The sequence below is a fragment of the Panthera pardus genome, unplaced genomic scaffold, assembly GCF_024362965.1.
Source record: "Panthera pardus isolate Hobbes unplaced genomic scaffold, ASM2436296v1 HiC_scaffold_1, whole genome shotgun sequence".
Lineage (NCBI taxonomy): Eukaryota > Metazoa > Chordata > Mammalia > Carnivora > Felidae > Panthera > Panthera pardus.
Window position 1 is genome coordinate 68,225,583 of NW_026526654.1, and position 14,583 is coordinate 68,240,165.

The 14,583-nt window shown below is 40.0% G+C and overlaps 1 protein-coding gene across 1 annotated transcript in view; it reads left to right on the forward strand.

The window, feature by feature from the left end:
- Positions 1-3,762: 3,762 nt before the first annotated feature.
- Positions 3,763-14,583, forward strand: part of ITM2B (integral membrane protein 2B) — a 28,099-nt gene continuing 17,278 nt past the window's right edge. Inside the window, exon 1 of the mRNA XM_019447572.2 lies at positions 3,763-4,053. Within this exon, the coding sequence (XP_019303117.1) occupies positions 3,937-4,053 (117 nt within the window). The 5' untranslated portion in view covers positions 3,763-3,936. The remainder of the gene's footprint in view (positions 4,054-14,583) is intronic.

Below are 14,583 nucleotides of genomic sequence, written 5' to 3' on the forward strand. Positions count from 1 at the left end.
CCATTTCCTTCACTCAGGCTTTTCTTCCTCCTCCTTTCTCTGCATCCAAATCTTTTCCATTCCTCTAACTAAAATCCTGTCCCCTCTATGAAACTTCACCAGGCCACTCCAGGTCATTCTGGACCTCAATGTCATACTTTGAACAGTTGACTTATTCGAGTATTACTGGTAAAATATGAGGCATGGTGAAGTTTAAGCAAGACTAGGGCTCATGTTGTTTGAGTGGATTCTAACCATTGGACCCATCTCTGTGCCTCTCTTCTATTTCTCACTCTATCTCTATCTCTATCTCTCTCTCACTCTTTTTTGTTTTTCTCATCTTTTCTCTCTTTTTTTCTCTCTCTCTCTTTTAAAGGTGAAGGGACATACTCCAAATGTGGAGGTACTTGGAAAGCCATGCTTTGAAGGGGGAAGCTAATAGATGGTAACTGGAGGACTGGAGCATCCAGGGTGGGGGCATATCCAGTCATTCCACCATCAACACAACACAATCCCAAATGCCAAGAGAGCTTCATTTATTGTTAGGACAATTCCCAAAGGCATATTACAGCCTGAGATTCTGAGAGGAAAAAAAACAAAGCCCTGAAAAACTAATTCAGTTCATCAAAGAAAATAATGACATGATATAAAATAAAATAACTGAAAAACATATATGGTATTGAGGTAGGGAGGTGATAAGAAATATAAACTTGGGAGGTAAGACATTTAGAAACAATAAAAGATATTTAAAGTTATGGAGAGAAGAGCAGTGCCTGCTTAAATCTGAAGAGAGGTAAGTTGAAGCCTTAGCATTGCCTGGAAGAAATACATTTTTTTTTAAATTTTTTTATTTGAGAGAGAGAGAGAGAGAGAGAGAGAGAGAGAGCACCCTTAAGTGGGGGAAGGGAGCAGAGAGAGAAAGAAAGAGAATCTTAAGCAGACTTCACACTCTGCATAGAGCCAGATCCCACAACACTGGGATCATGACCTGAGCAGAAAATAAGAGTTGGAAGTTCAACCAACTGAACTACCCAGGCACCCCTGGAAGAAATATTTCTTAAATAAAAGTTGAGACAAACCCACAAAAGATGCCCAGCCAAGCCACACACTGGGTTAAGAGAGAAGATATCAAAAGCACATTTCAAAGGGCATACTGAGTAATGTTGTTTCACTAGGGGCCCCAAATTTGCAAAAATTTCCAATCCTCTTGCTAAATCTGAAAGAGAATGAATTAAAAGCATGGAGATGTAAAAAACCTAAAAAACGAAAATCCTTATCCAAGCATTTAGATTTATAAATCTAAATGATCTAAGATTCTTAAATACTTTTTTAAAAAAATGTTTATTTTTTTAGACAGAGGGAGAGACAGAGAGAGAGAGAGTGCGTGAGCAGGGAAGGGACAGAGAGGGAGAGAGAATCCCAAGCAGACTCCTTGCTGTCAGCACAGAGCCAAAGGAGGAGCTGGATCCCAGGAAACAGTGAGGTCATGACCTGAGCCCAAGATCAAGAGTCTGATACTTAACCAACTGAGCCACCCAGGTAGCCCTGATCTAAGATTCTTGAATTAAGTTCTCTATGTTTTGTTTTCCCTGATGGTCTTTTTTTTTTTTTTTTTTTAAGGTTTTATTTTAAATAATCTTCACTCCCAATGTGGGGCTTGAACTCACAACCCTGAGATCAAGAGTCTCATACCCTATGGACTGAGACTGCCAGGCATCCTGTCTTCCTCCCTGGTTAAACAGAAAAACAAACACCAACATCAAGAAGAAATTTAAAGCAAGGATCACTTTTAAAATAGAGTTTCCTTACTCTCTGAAAATTAATGTGAAAAAGGAAAACAAAGGTCTTAGTTAATGGTTACTTACCATTATGTTTTTAGCTTTCTTTTGTTGAGTCATCAACTATTCTCCTCCCCCACTCCTTAGATTCCAGGGTCAACAGGCAACCTTTTATTAAATCATGGGACTGCGTTTGCTATGTTTGGTCTTGATCCAGCTTTTTTATTATCTGTGCTGTTGTTGTGCACTACACTGTTTTGTAGACACATCAGATAAAATGGGGAAACAAAACCGGGAGACTATTCCCAGACTATTTGCCAACTGATTTTAGACTGTTGCTGGGTACTGGTATGCAAAATAATAAATAGTCTTTTATTCCTAAATCTTGTAGAATAGAAATGGGGGGGGGGGTTTGTTAATTTCCGATTCTGTCAAATGCCTTCATTCTTCCTTTGCCTCAGTTTCCTAATTTAATAGTGTCCAGAATTTTTTCTTTTCTTCCCTAATTCTATGTAATGCAAATGCCTTCAATATTTTTCCATCATCCCATCATAACAAAAAGAGAAGCAGGAAGGATATATGTATAATCATTTATAATCCTCCAGATCTTGTTCTGGAATTCCTTAGTTTTCAATGGTAGTGTCTCAGGAAATCTATGAAACTATGCCAGTAGTTCACAAAGTAAACCTCACAGGGTTGATCCCTCATCAAGTGAGGGTCAGGGAGTATCAGTAAGGTGCTGCAAGACATATGGCTAGCTGGGATCAGAACTCACCAGAACTGGAATTCAACTCTTGGCCATTCTCAACTGAACTCTCAATTTTCAGTGGAATTTCAGAATGCCTAAGCAGACTTAGGGTCTGGATTGGGTTTCTGAGTCCAGTATGACCTTTGGAAACATGGTCTGAAAGATTTGACAATCTTGGGTTGTTTCACAGGGATTTTGGGGTCTGATTCTACCGAGTCTGGGACCTAACCTCATTCTGGAGCAGAGCCACATTCCCAAGGACCTTGGCCTCAACCTACTTCCTTCACAGTTGACCGAGGTCAGAGTTGACACAGCTGAAACATTCTACACTGTATCCACCTTTCTGGTGGAACAAGGACAGAGTGGGGGTGGAAGAGTACAAGATCAACCATTTGTTCAAAGAGCTACACAATCATTAACCCAGTTAACAGTGCAGGCCAGTATCCTCTTTCACATTAGCTATAAGAAGAATCTTTTCAAAATATAATTTTGCCTTACCCTGATTATTATTTTTAATTTTGCAGAAAATTACTAAAGACTCATCATTGAGTACCTTGCCTTTGAATCACAAATCATCCGGTGTGCACGTGGGTTTTGTTCAAATCTGCACCAGAGTGGAACATTTTGTTTTAGGAATGTGAGAAGTACGAAATACAAATCTGCCAAGAGTCTTCCTCCAAAGTGCTCTGGGATTAGGCAGGGTAGGTATTGACCTTCCAAGGGAGGGGGTGAAGACATGGCAAGTCTGAGTCCGGTAACGCCCTTGGGTGAGGTCCCAGGAAGATAAAAGTAGTCAGATCACAAGGATAGATTGTATTAAACATTTCTGCCCTCCACTGGGCCAGTTCCATAATATAGAGAGGAAACGGAGGTGTGGACGCCCAAAACTTCCAGTCTTTGGACTTGCGGTGGGGGCAGCGAGCAGGAAAGGGCCTGCCTGCTACTGCCTGAGGTGAAGCCACTGTGCGCGGCGAACCCAGCAAAGTTCACCTGACTTCGTTACAAACCTGCAACATTGAGCCCGGAGGTAAACTGGGTGTAAAAGAACTCAGAACCGGAAAATCCAGGCCCGCACCCAACGAGCGCCCGTCCCCGCTCCCCGCCAACCGGCAGGATCCTGCGTGGGACCTAGGGCGGGGGCAGAGTCTGGCGCGGCGCCCGGCCCCGCCCCTCCCGCCTGCGGTCCCGCCCCTCCCGTCCTCCCCGCTCCAACCCCGCCCCCGGGGGTGCGAGCCGTCTCCGCCCTCGCCCGGGAGCTGTGAGGCTGCGGGAGCGCTGCAGCAGTAGCCGCCTCAGCAGCCGCGGAGCCGCTCGCTTCACCTCCGTCGTCGCTGAGCCGCTCCCGGCCGAGGAGGCTGCAGCCGAAGCCAGGAGCCCTCAGCCCTCGCCTCGAGCTCGCCGCCGCCCTCCGAGGGCGCCCCAGGCCGCGCCATGGTGAAGGTGACGTTCAACTCGGCTCTGGCCCAGAAGGAGGCCAAGAAGGACGATCTCAAGTGCGGCGAGGAGGCACTCATCATCCCCCCCGACGCCGTCGCGGTGGACTGCAAGGTCCGAGGGCCGGGGAGGTCGAGGGACTGGGAGCTCGGCCCGGCCCGCAGGGCTACGCGGGCCCCGGGACGGCTTTGCGGTGGCGCGGGGGTGAGGGCGAGGGTCCCCGGGAGGGTCTCCGGGCTCTCCTTCTTCTGAGGCTGCTCCCCCTTGCGTGTCCGGCCGCAGCTTCTCCTTTGTAAGAAAGTGCGTGTGCAGGAATCGGTGCTTAACACGGGATCGGGGGCTTGCGAGGCCTGGAGAGAGGGATCGAAGAATTGTGCCGAGTTCACGGTCGTTGTGCAGTCGGGGGAAGGTGCGTTGGGTCGTGACTGGGTTCGTTCCACCTGGAGACCGGCGGCGACATGCAAAACAACAAAAACAACCACAGAGTTTGGCACTTCCTCCCAGTGTAAATAATGTGCCTAAAATGGCTGACATCATTACAAGCCTAAACCTCTGTTGCTTCCTACTTTCGTTTCCAGGCTGAACAGCACTTGGACTAAGTCCAGCTGCTGTAAGTCTCTTAATTTTAAAAGCATTTTCTTTACTTCCTTTTTCCACGGCCCTTCGGTATTGGCAGGTGAACTTCACTTTGGGGTCTGGAGAGGGGGGGCTGAGGAACGGGTGACGGAAGGAAGCGAAATGACGATCTTTTCAGAGTAGCCTTTGGCTACTGATTTTATAGTTAAAACAAATATTCCCGGTAAAGATCCGTAATTACTGTGTACATGTTAGTGTCAAACCGACAACTGGTTTTTCAATTATATAAGCGTCTTTATGAGGACCCCTTACGCTAAGTGAAACTAAACGGGAGAAACTTGTCCAAGTCCCTTATAAAATTCTCCTTTATTTCGCAAACTCCCCCTTTTAGTCCTAATTAAAAATCAGGAGTGGGACCATAATTGTGGTAGCTTTTAGCGGCTTACAATAATAAGTCATTTAGAATACGATTGTAATTGTCTCAAGTTAAAAAGGAAAGACTCCTAGCCTATTTTCTACGAGATCTTCGGGCTGCAAAAATTCAGTCCTCTAGAAATTAGCTGTAGAAGTTATTTATGCTGCACAACTTACTTTTTCCTTAGCATTTTTCAAGACGTGTTATCAGTAGGGCACACTTAGTTTTTACTTAAAAAACAATAATTGTGTGCCGGTGTGAGTAATAAGTTATTTTTTTTTTATATGGTTTAGTGAAAGTTACTATTGAAAAATATGGCACTGACATACTATAAAAAATTTGAGATTGTGTGAAGCTGGATGTGCCTGTACTTATTTTTTGGGAATGTTCTAGTTAAAAACAAAAACATCAGGGGTTGATTTTTAAATGACTGCCTTGCCTTGAAATAGGAACAGTGAACTGATTCCCTAAAAGGATTAAGAGTTTTGGTATTGGTATTGTTTTTCTGAATCCATTGCAAACAGTCTTGGTCTTAAAAGAAAATGTTTGGAATGCACAGAGGATAATTCCAGTAGCAAATTATTATCCTAGCTCTGTGTTTATTTAACATTCATTGCACCTAAAATAGATTGTCAAGTGCCCTGTCATAACAGTCACAGTCTCAGATACATATAGAGATTTTAATCGTATTATGTATCTTTTAAAAAATCCTATAAATAAATATAATTCCTCCCGTTTAAAAAAAGGGAGGGAGAAAGCATCAGATGATGTCACTTCAGAGAGCTTTTCTCTGTTTCTCTGTACTGAAGGAGATTTGAAACTCTGGATGAACGACAGAATTAATTTGCTAGGCAGCTTTAAATCTGACTTTTAACATTTTCTGTCATTTCTGAAATGTTAACTTTGTTTTCAGATTTTCAGAATTTCTCGCAGTTTCACCATACGCTAATTTTGTTTTCCCAGCAGTTGTGAAAAAGTAGCCATTGGTAGCTCTGTGCTTTGTTTTCTATTTTCTTTTTCTATTTGCTTTCTATTTTCTTAGATCCTATATGTAAATAAAAATACTTGAACTAAGCTGTGAGGGCCAGAGTATTCCTTTGTAACCACACAGCAGTCATGGATGAATAGGCAGATAAAAAAATGACTAATTCTTTTTCTAGCAATAAGCTCAAAGACTTCTTTTCTTCAGTGAGTGACAAAATATTGCTCTACATTAAAAGTAGAACCCGTATAATCAGTCACTTAACGGTAAATGAAGACTTTGCTTAGTAATAGACATTGTGAAAGAACTTCTGATCTGCATCTTAGCTTGGGCTGTGATTACATAATGTGCTCTAGCTCCTTGGGGTGACTTTACCAGTAACCACTGGTTTGACTGCCCAGATTCTGCACCGAATCAGCCTTCCTTTTTTCCCCCTGGGGCATTTCCTTGCCTGCCTGGTTGGTTGAGAGAAACAAGTAAAGCTAATTATGGACCAGAACTCCTGAACAAGACATTTTTAATACCTTTAAACCCTCCTGGACCTCAATGTCCAAAAGACATTTGTTTCTCAAAATGTACAGTTAAGGGTCACCTGCCCTGATGTCATTTTGGATTCTGGTTAAAAAATGCAGATTCTATTGGTTAGAATCTACCAAAGAATTCTGATCTCTACCATCAAGAATTCTGATCACTCCAGCCATCTGTCTTATGTAACACACATTCCAGTACTTTAATGTTGCTTCTGTCTTTTGCTGTTTCTTTAGCTCTTATTGCAGGTTCCATTGCCCCATTTTTCAGTCTTGTCTTTGCAGTAGCTGTCAACTCCCAACAGCCATGTCTCTTGATTATCTCAACTAGCTCGCTATTTACTATTCTTAATGTTTATTTATTTTTGACAGAGAGAGAGAGAGAGAGAGAGAGAGAGAGAGAGAGAGAGCATGAGTGGGGGAGGGGCAGAGAGAGAGGGAGACACAGAATCTGAAGCAGGCTCCAGGCTCTGAGCTGTCAGCACAGAGCCCAACGCGGGGCTCGAACCCACGGGCCACGAGATCATGACCTGAACTGAAGTCAGATGCTCAGCCAACGGAGCCACCCAGGCGCCCCTATTTACTATTCTTTCACTACATTTTCCCTTTAATTTTTCACCTTCCTCTGCCTGTCCCAACTGTCACAAAGCTCAGAGATAAAGATACAGAAATAGCAGAGTATGACCTCTGTTCTGTGTAACAGGTGAATTTGAAATCCCATGCATGTTTTATGTTAGGTGCCCCAATTCATTCACTTACATTTGTGTCTATAACTTTGAGCCTTGGAAAACTGTTATATATTTGCAGATATGAAAGAAAATACTTAATGTACTGAGTCAGAAGTCCCAGTTTTGTCTTTACATAACTGAGCTTGGGCTTAAGTTTTTCATTTTCTTTATCTGTTTGATGAGCGGGTACAGCCACATGGTCTATAAGGACTCTTCCAGTTTTACAATTTGATGAAGATGTTAGGATTACATAATTATATTTGGCAGGAATTAAGTTGTTTTAATTGTGAAAAATAACAACTAGCTCCTCACCCTAACCAGACCGTGCCCTTTCTTCTTCCCCATGTTTAGCATGTTACATTCCTTCTTCGTATTAAGTACCAGTGGGTCAAAGAGAAAAGAAATGGACCAAGGTTTTATGTAATAAACCAATTTTTTATTTTGGGTTACCTCACCAAGAGAGTGCACCCACATGAGCAAGGGAGGGGGCAGAGGGAGAGAGAGAGAGAGAGAGAGAGCGAGGGAGGGAGAATCTTAAGCAGGCTCACTCTCAGCTTAGAGCCGGATGCTGGGCTCAATCCTAGGACGCTGTGATCATGACCTGAGCAGAAATCAAGAGTCAGACACTCAACCAACTGAGCCACCCAGGTGCCCTTTGGGTTCCCTCATTTTAGAGCAGTAGTTGGTAACAGCTTTTTTGGTAATGCCTAATTATGAAACACCTTTCCCAATATCAAAACTCAGAAAGCTTAAATTTGCTTCATAGGTATTCCTGCCACTGTACTGCTGAAAAATAGCATTGCCTCTCTTCTGCCCTGCATTGTAGTTGTAGACGCAAAAGGGGAGAAAAGGAAACTGCTTGTGTGGGAGAGAAGATGGGGCAGGATGGAAGTGGGAGAAAAAGTACAGGACCACTACCCCAGTTAAGTTCTGAGTTACCCATTACAGAATGGCTATTTGGACTTAGTTCTTTACACTTTCTGGTGTTTCCTGTTTGCATAAATAGGACTAATGGGCTCAGTAATTTAGCTTTGTGGTGGTGGTGGTTGGTTTTTGTTTTTTTGGTGCGGATGAAGGGGAAGGAGGAACATAAAATATATGACATTTACTGAAATGTGTTGACCTTTAAAGAAGAGATTGGGAGCTTGGTTGTTTTTAAAGAATCTACATATCATTACCTAGTTGTGTAATTTAGTGCTTGTAAACAGTGGCCAGTAAAAAATTTATAGTCCTTAACATTTTGGTTCTCCAAGAGGGTATTTATCGATAGTTGAAGTGTGAGGGTTTAATATTGGGAGATAAATTAAATGTCCCTTGTGCATACCACATGACTTGGCAGGACCTGACCCCTCCTTCCACATACCTCTGGGGTTGCTACTGCAGAGGGTGGACAAGGTTGCATATTGTGCATTTGGAGGACAAATTACCTGCCTGGGGTCTTCACAGTGTCACCTTAAACATATTTTGTCTGTACTAAACAGAAGCAAGTGTATCATCCCTAGCAAAATAAGCACATCAGATGTTGTAGAATTCAGCTCTGCCATATAAGTGAATATAAGTGTTTTTTTTTTAACCAGAAATATCTTTTAGAACTCATGGCACAGGCTTAATTATAGTTGATTTAGAATTTAACTTATAAAGTTTTCATTATATATTACTAAAGCTTGATGTGCTTTCAACTAAATGTTCATTGAAAAATGTAGTAAGTAGTAATTCTGGGACATTTTATTTCTCCTTTTCTATCATATCATAACTTAATATCTAGAGTGCCTATTTAAAGGCATTTTCTTTTTCCAAAAGGAAATACTTTCTGAATTCATATTATAACTAAAGCTATTTGGACTGCTTTGTATATCATAGTGTCAATAGAGGAAGATTCAGAAAATATTTATGTCTTTTCAAATACAGAATCGGTGAATTCATCCTCTTAAACCTTTTAGGTAAACTGTAGGTACCTTTTAGGTAAACTTGGCAATTCTTATTAGAGCTTAGACTGAGGAGTTAAGGAATTTGCCATCAAAAGGCTTTTTCAGGTCATAATTCCTGCCTGTTTTAATACAGGATTTGACAGTTCTGAGTTTCTCAGGTGGTTTTTGTCCAAATGATATAGAAAACAGTCACACTGGAACTAGGTTTTCAAGAAGCTTATGTGCAGAGTTATTTCCTGGCTCTCTTATTTTCTTTGCACAAAACTTAACAATGAATGTCTTTTACAGGGTAGATGGCTAAAAGTTTAGAAATTTTAGTACAGATATGACCCAAAGAACATCATTAAAAAATCATTTACTTGTGATTATCCCCTTTAATTAGTATTTATGATACATATTCTTTTTTTTATAATTTTTTTTTTCAACGTTTTTTATTTATTTTTGGGACAGAGAGAGACAGAGCATGAACGGGGGAGGGGCAGAGAGAGAGGGAGACACAGAATCGGAAACAGGCTCCAGGCTCCGAGCCATCAGCCCAGAGCCTGACGCGGGGCTCGAACTCACAGACCGCGAGATCGTGACCTGGCTGAAGTCGGACGCTTAACCGACTGCGCCACCCAGGCGCCCCATATGATACATATTCTTAATAGCTTTAAAGATATCTACAATATAATCCTCTTTTATGTGTTACCAGCAAGTGAATGAACAAAATTATTTTAAACAGTTGAAGATTTTTTTTTAAGCTCTTTAATTGATTTGAGGGGAAAAACAATTTTATGAAGTATTTCTATAATTCTGTCACTTGGGGAAAAATCAGGAAAGAATGAACATAGGCTTTATTCTTATGCAGAAGAATTTTAATCTTGAGTTATAGAAATGAAAAAAGTATTCTTTTTTATATGACAAGAAGGATATTCTGATTTTTCACTTAATGTATTATCTTTTAATGTTGATAAGGTTCCCACAGTAATTATAGGACTTAGATCTAGTGTGTGTGTGTGTGTGTGTGTGTGTGTGTGTGTGTGTGTATGTGTATGTATTAGAAGAGAAATTAATGTTGAAATAAAATTTGTGTAAATGCCTGAACATTTTCAAGTTAAATATCTAGGAACTTTATTTGAAAATTGACAGTAATTATGGTGTTAGATGTTGGAGATTTAAAAATATTTGCATAAACCTTTTTGGCATAGTTGAATTTCATACTTTAGGAAATGAAGTCTTGATGGGTTTTTGTATATTTGAAAGTTTGTTTTAATGCCAACATTATTATTATTTTCTATTTGAGAGAGAGAACTCTCATGGGTATATGTGCATGTGGGCTCAAGTGGGAGAGGGGCAGGGCAGAAAGAGAGAGTGTGAGATAGAATCTCAAACAGGCTCCGAGCTGTCAGCCCGATTGGGGCTCTGTCTCAGGAATACTGAGATCATGACCGGAGGTGAAATCAAAGAGTCAGACTTTAACCAACTGAGCCATCCAGACAACCCCTGGCCAAAATTATTTTTAAAAGTTTGTCTGTTTCCCAAAACACCTAAGTGGCTTAGTCAGTTAAGTGTCCGACTTTGGCTCAGGTCATGATCTCACAGTTCCAGGGTTCAAGCCCTTATGGGGCTCTCTGCTGTCAGTGTGGAGCTTGCTTCAGATTCTCTGTCTCCCTGTCTCTGCCCCTTCCCTGCTGTCTGTCTGTCTGTCTCTCTCAAAAATAAACATTTAAAAAAAATTTGTCTGTTTTGCAGAACATATTAAGATTAAAGCCTAAATCTTGAATTGTTTACTCTGCTTTAAATATGATTATTATGTTTAAAATTATTTAATACAAAGCCCCAAAAGGTGAGTTGCATTGTTAAATAAATTAGTTGGATCACTGTAGTGTCCAAAAGAAGACCCAGCTTTGTGTTGGGAAAAATGATTTCCAGAGTCCGTCTGTCTGCGTCTGCATTTCTTAAAATTCATTTTCTCAGCCAACCTTTTAGTATTTCTGTTCTGCTATATACACTCTTCTATCAGTTTTTATCTTTTATTTTGTAGCTTTCGTCTTCAATTTATTTTTTTCCTTGCTTTCATCTTAGTGCCAAGAACATTTCCCAAGCGAGACATCAGTATTAGCCAGGACAATGATAGACTCTTTAAGCAGAGATCGCAAACTCAACGCCTCCTGGGCCCAAGCAGATAAATTAGTGAAGCTGGGCTTTTTACCTATTAAACGGTTAGAATATTCTTCATTTTCATTTAAAAAAAAAAAAAAGGATCCAGTGTTGTTTGATTCTCCAGTTTTTAAAGGCAAGGTAGAATCAGGGTTTTTATTTGAAACCTGAGTTTTAAATATTAACAACTAATTAATACAGGAATTTCAGGCAAGAATTGACAGCTTGACATGGGCCACTGTTTTAGTCTCCTTTATAGTAGAGAGCAGGGCTGGCAAATTATGGCCCATGTGTTCAAATGTGGCCTGCTGCCTGTTTTCATATGGCCCATGAGCTAGGAATTATTTTCACATTTTTAAATGGTTGAGGGGAAAATCAACCAGTTTCTCCCTTTTGCCCCAGTATCCTCACTCAGTAAAGGGGTACAGATCAGGAAGCCGTTGAGTCTAGTAACTGAGAACTCAGACTAGGCAGTTCTACTTTAGGATTTAAGTCCTATCTCTACTAGCCCTTACTGTGATACTCAGCTCTCTATGTCTCATTTTCTTCTTCTGCAAAATGGGGAGTATGATAATCTGTAAAAAGTTTATCACTGTGCCTGGAATAGAGTGAGAGTAAGACTCCATAGACATTAGCTGCTGTTATTACTACTACCATTACTGTCACTTATAACTACAGCTGTCACAGGGTTTGGCATTCCTCAGATTATTAAATAGCTATGTGATGTGAGACCAGATGTAGCATCTGTCTAGTTTTCCTGTTTGCTTTGATTCCACTTTGCACATGTCACTTGTTTTAAGGAAAGTTACCTTAAAGATTTCTAGAAGTAAGATTTAAAGATAGAAGTAAAGTGAACGAAGCAGGGCAGTTACTAATTTCAGTTTTGTTTTGTTTTTTTATAGACCAGTGCCCCACACCTAAAGCCATTTTCAGATAGGGTGAGATCCTACTGGCAAATGTTAATGTTGTAATCTGGATCTGGTAACTTGCACAAGTCAGGAAACCTCCCCAAGACTCAGTTCCCTCGTTAGTAGGATAGTGTGGTGACACTGGCCTTCTAGAGAATTGTTGGGATGAAATTAACAATACCTGCTACATAGAAACTTAAGTGTTAAGGCATTTCCTTCATCCCTATCTATTAAAATAAAGACCCACTTTTCTTCCTCATCATTCTTGTTCTGGAACATTACTTCTTGTGTTTACTGTTATTGTTTATCTCTATGTCACATGTCAGTTACATAACAATATTGTTATTAAATCACGCTCTCCAAGGATTCTGATGAGGATTCCTTTCTATAACATAAAACCCTTAGCCTTCAGTAGTTGTATTCATTTTCCTGCGAAAGTGGGTATTTTCCATCACATAAAGGATGTTAATAGAGTTTTATAAATTTAATTTTGGGTTTTACCAAGTAATACTTTATTTTAAAATGCAAATAATCCTGCCCTATCACAGAGGAACCCACTTTTTAAAAATCACACTATAATTATATTCATTACAATGCAAATTTTGAGTGTACAGTTATGTAACTTTAAACATACGCACCTGAATAACAACCCAATCAAGGTAGAATGTTGCTGTCAACTCACAAAGTTCCCATGTCCTTGTAGAGTCTCCTCCTCTCCCCTTAGAGGCAACCACTATTCTAATTTCTATCTTTGAAGATTAATTTGAGGCAATTGGGTTCACTCTGGCTTCTTACGGTCTTTTGTTATCAGAGTGGCCACTAGGCTACACTCTGCCTTTCTGAAAATTAGAAAAGGCTGCCCTCTGCGGTTTTGGTGAGCAGAGCACAGACTGGATTCTGGCTTCACTGATCTCCTTGGCCCTGTATTCTTGTACTCAGAACAATCTGCCCAGCCGTATACGATGATCCTAGCTCCGTGTTTCTATAAATTAGTGGTTCTCAAACTTTCTGGTCTCAGGACCCTTTTGTACTCTTAAAAATTGTTGAGGATCCCAAAGAGTTTTTGATTAATGCAGTTTATATCTATTGATATTTACTATATTAGAAATTACAACAATATTATTAACTTAAAATAACAATAATAAACCTATAAAACATTACCATAAATGACAATTTTATGAATACTGAACTTTTCCAAATAACCAGAAAAACTTTTTAAATTTATATTCAAGTCAGTTAGCTGGTTACAGTGTAAACTGGTTATAGTGTAAAATAACCAGAAATTTTTAAGAAGGGTAACACTTTTACATTTTTTCAATACTCTACTGAATAGCTTAGTAGAAGACTATTAATAATAGCTGATTCTCACATCAGCTTTTGTGGTCAGCTTATTGTGCTATCACACATTCAGCTTCTGGAAAAGTTGACTATACACTAGTCAGAGAGTGAGAATGAAAAAAAAAACAGTGTCTTAGTTTTTTTATGAGAATAGTTTTGACCTTGTGGAACCCCTAAAAGTGTCCCTGGACCACATTTGGAAAACTACTCTCCATATTTGCTTATGCTGCTGTTCATAGTTTTTGTTTTGTTTGTATTTTTTGCAGTTTTAGCTTATCACCTACTGGCTTCCTTATATGGAAAGTGAATATTTAGCCTTTTCTATATATTAACATATTACAAACATAGTCTATTCTTAAGGTATAGTTATAGTAATTTCTGGTTAAATTGATATTCTTTCCTTTTATTGTAATTGACATAAACATCATTTACACCTGAGTAATGTAGCTTTATTCTATTTCTTTTCTCATACAAAACCTTTTTATTATCCCTAGAGTTTAAAAAAATGTTTATTTTTGAGAGAGAGACAGCGAGAAAGACAGAGCATGAGTGCAGAAGGGGCAGAGAGAGAGGGAGACACAGAATCTGAAGCAGGCTCCAGACTCTGAGCTGTTAACACAGAGCCCAGTGCGGGGCTAGAACTCATGAACTGCGGGATTGTGACCTAAGCTGAAGTCAGGCACTTAACCAACTGAGCCACCCAGGCACCCCATTTTTCTTAGATTTAATCATTGTTTCTTGGGCCAAGGAGAGTTGCTTAATTTTCTATGTATTTATTGTTAATTCATCTTCAGACTCTGACAGCAGGTCCTGCCTGTCTGTATTTACAGACTTACTAGGTAACTCATCGAGTTTTCTGTTTTTCTTGGTGGTATTCCACTTGTCATTCTTCACTTTTGCCATCCCAACTGGTTGTACTCTAAGCATGTTGCTATACAGATGTCCAAGAGTAATTATTATCTTAGAATTGAATTGCCTTTGTCTTTATTCTGTGTTGGATCTGCAGTTGTATGAATCTGAGAAAAAGTGTCTGAAATCAGTTTTTTAAAAAAACTTTGCTTGTCTGAGAATCTTTATCCTCACATTTAATTGACAATTGG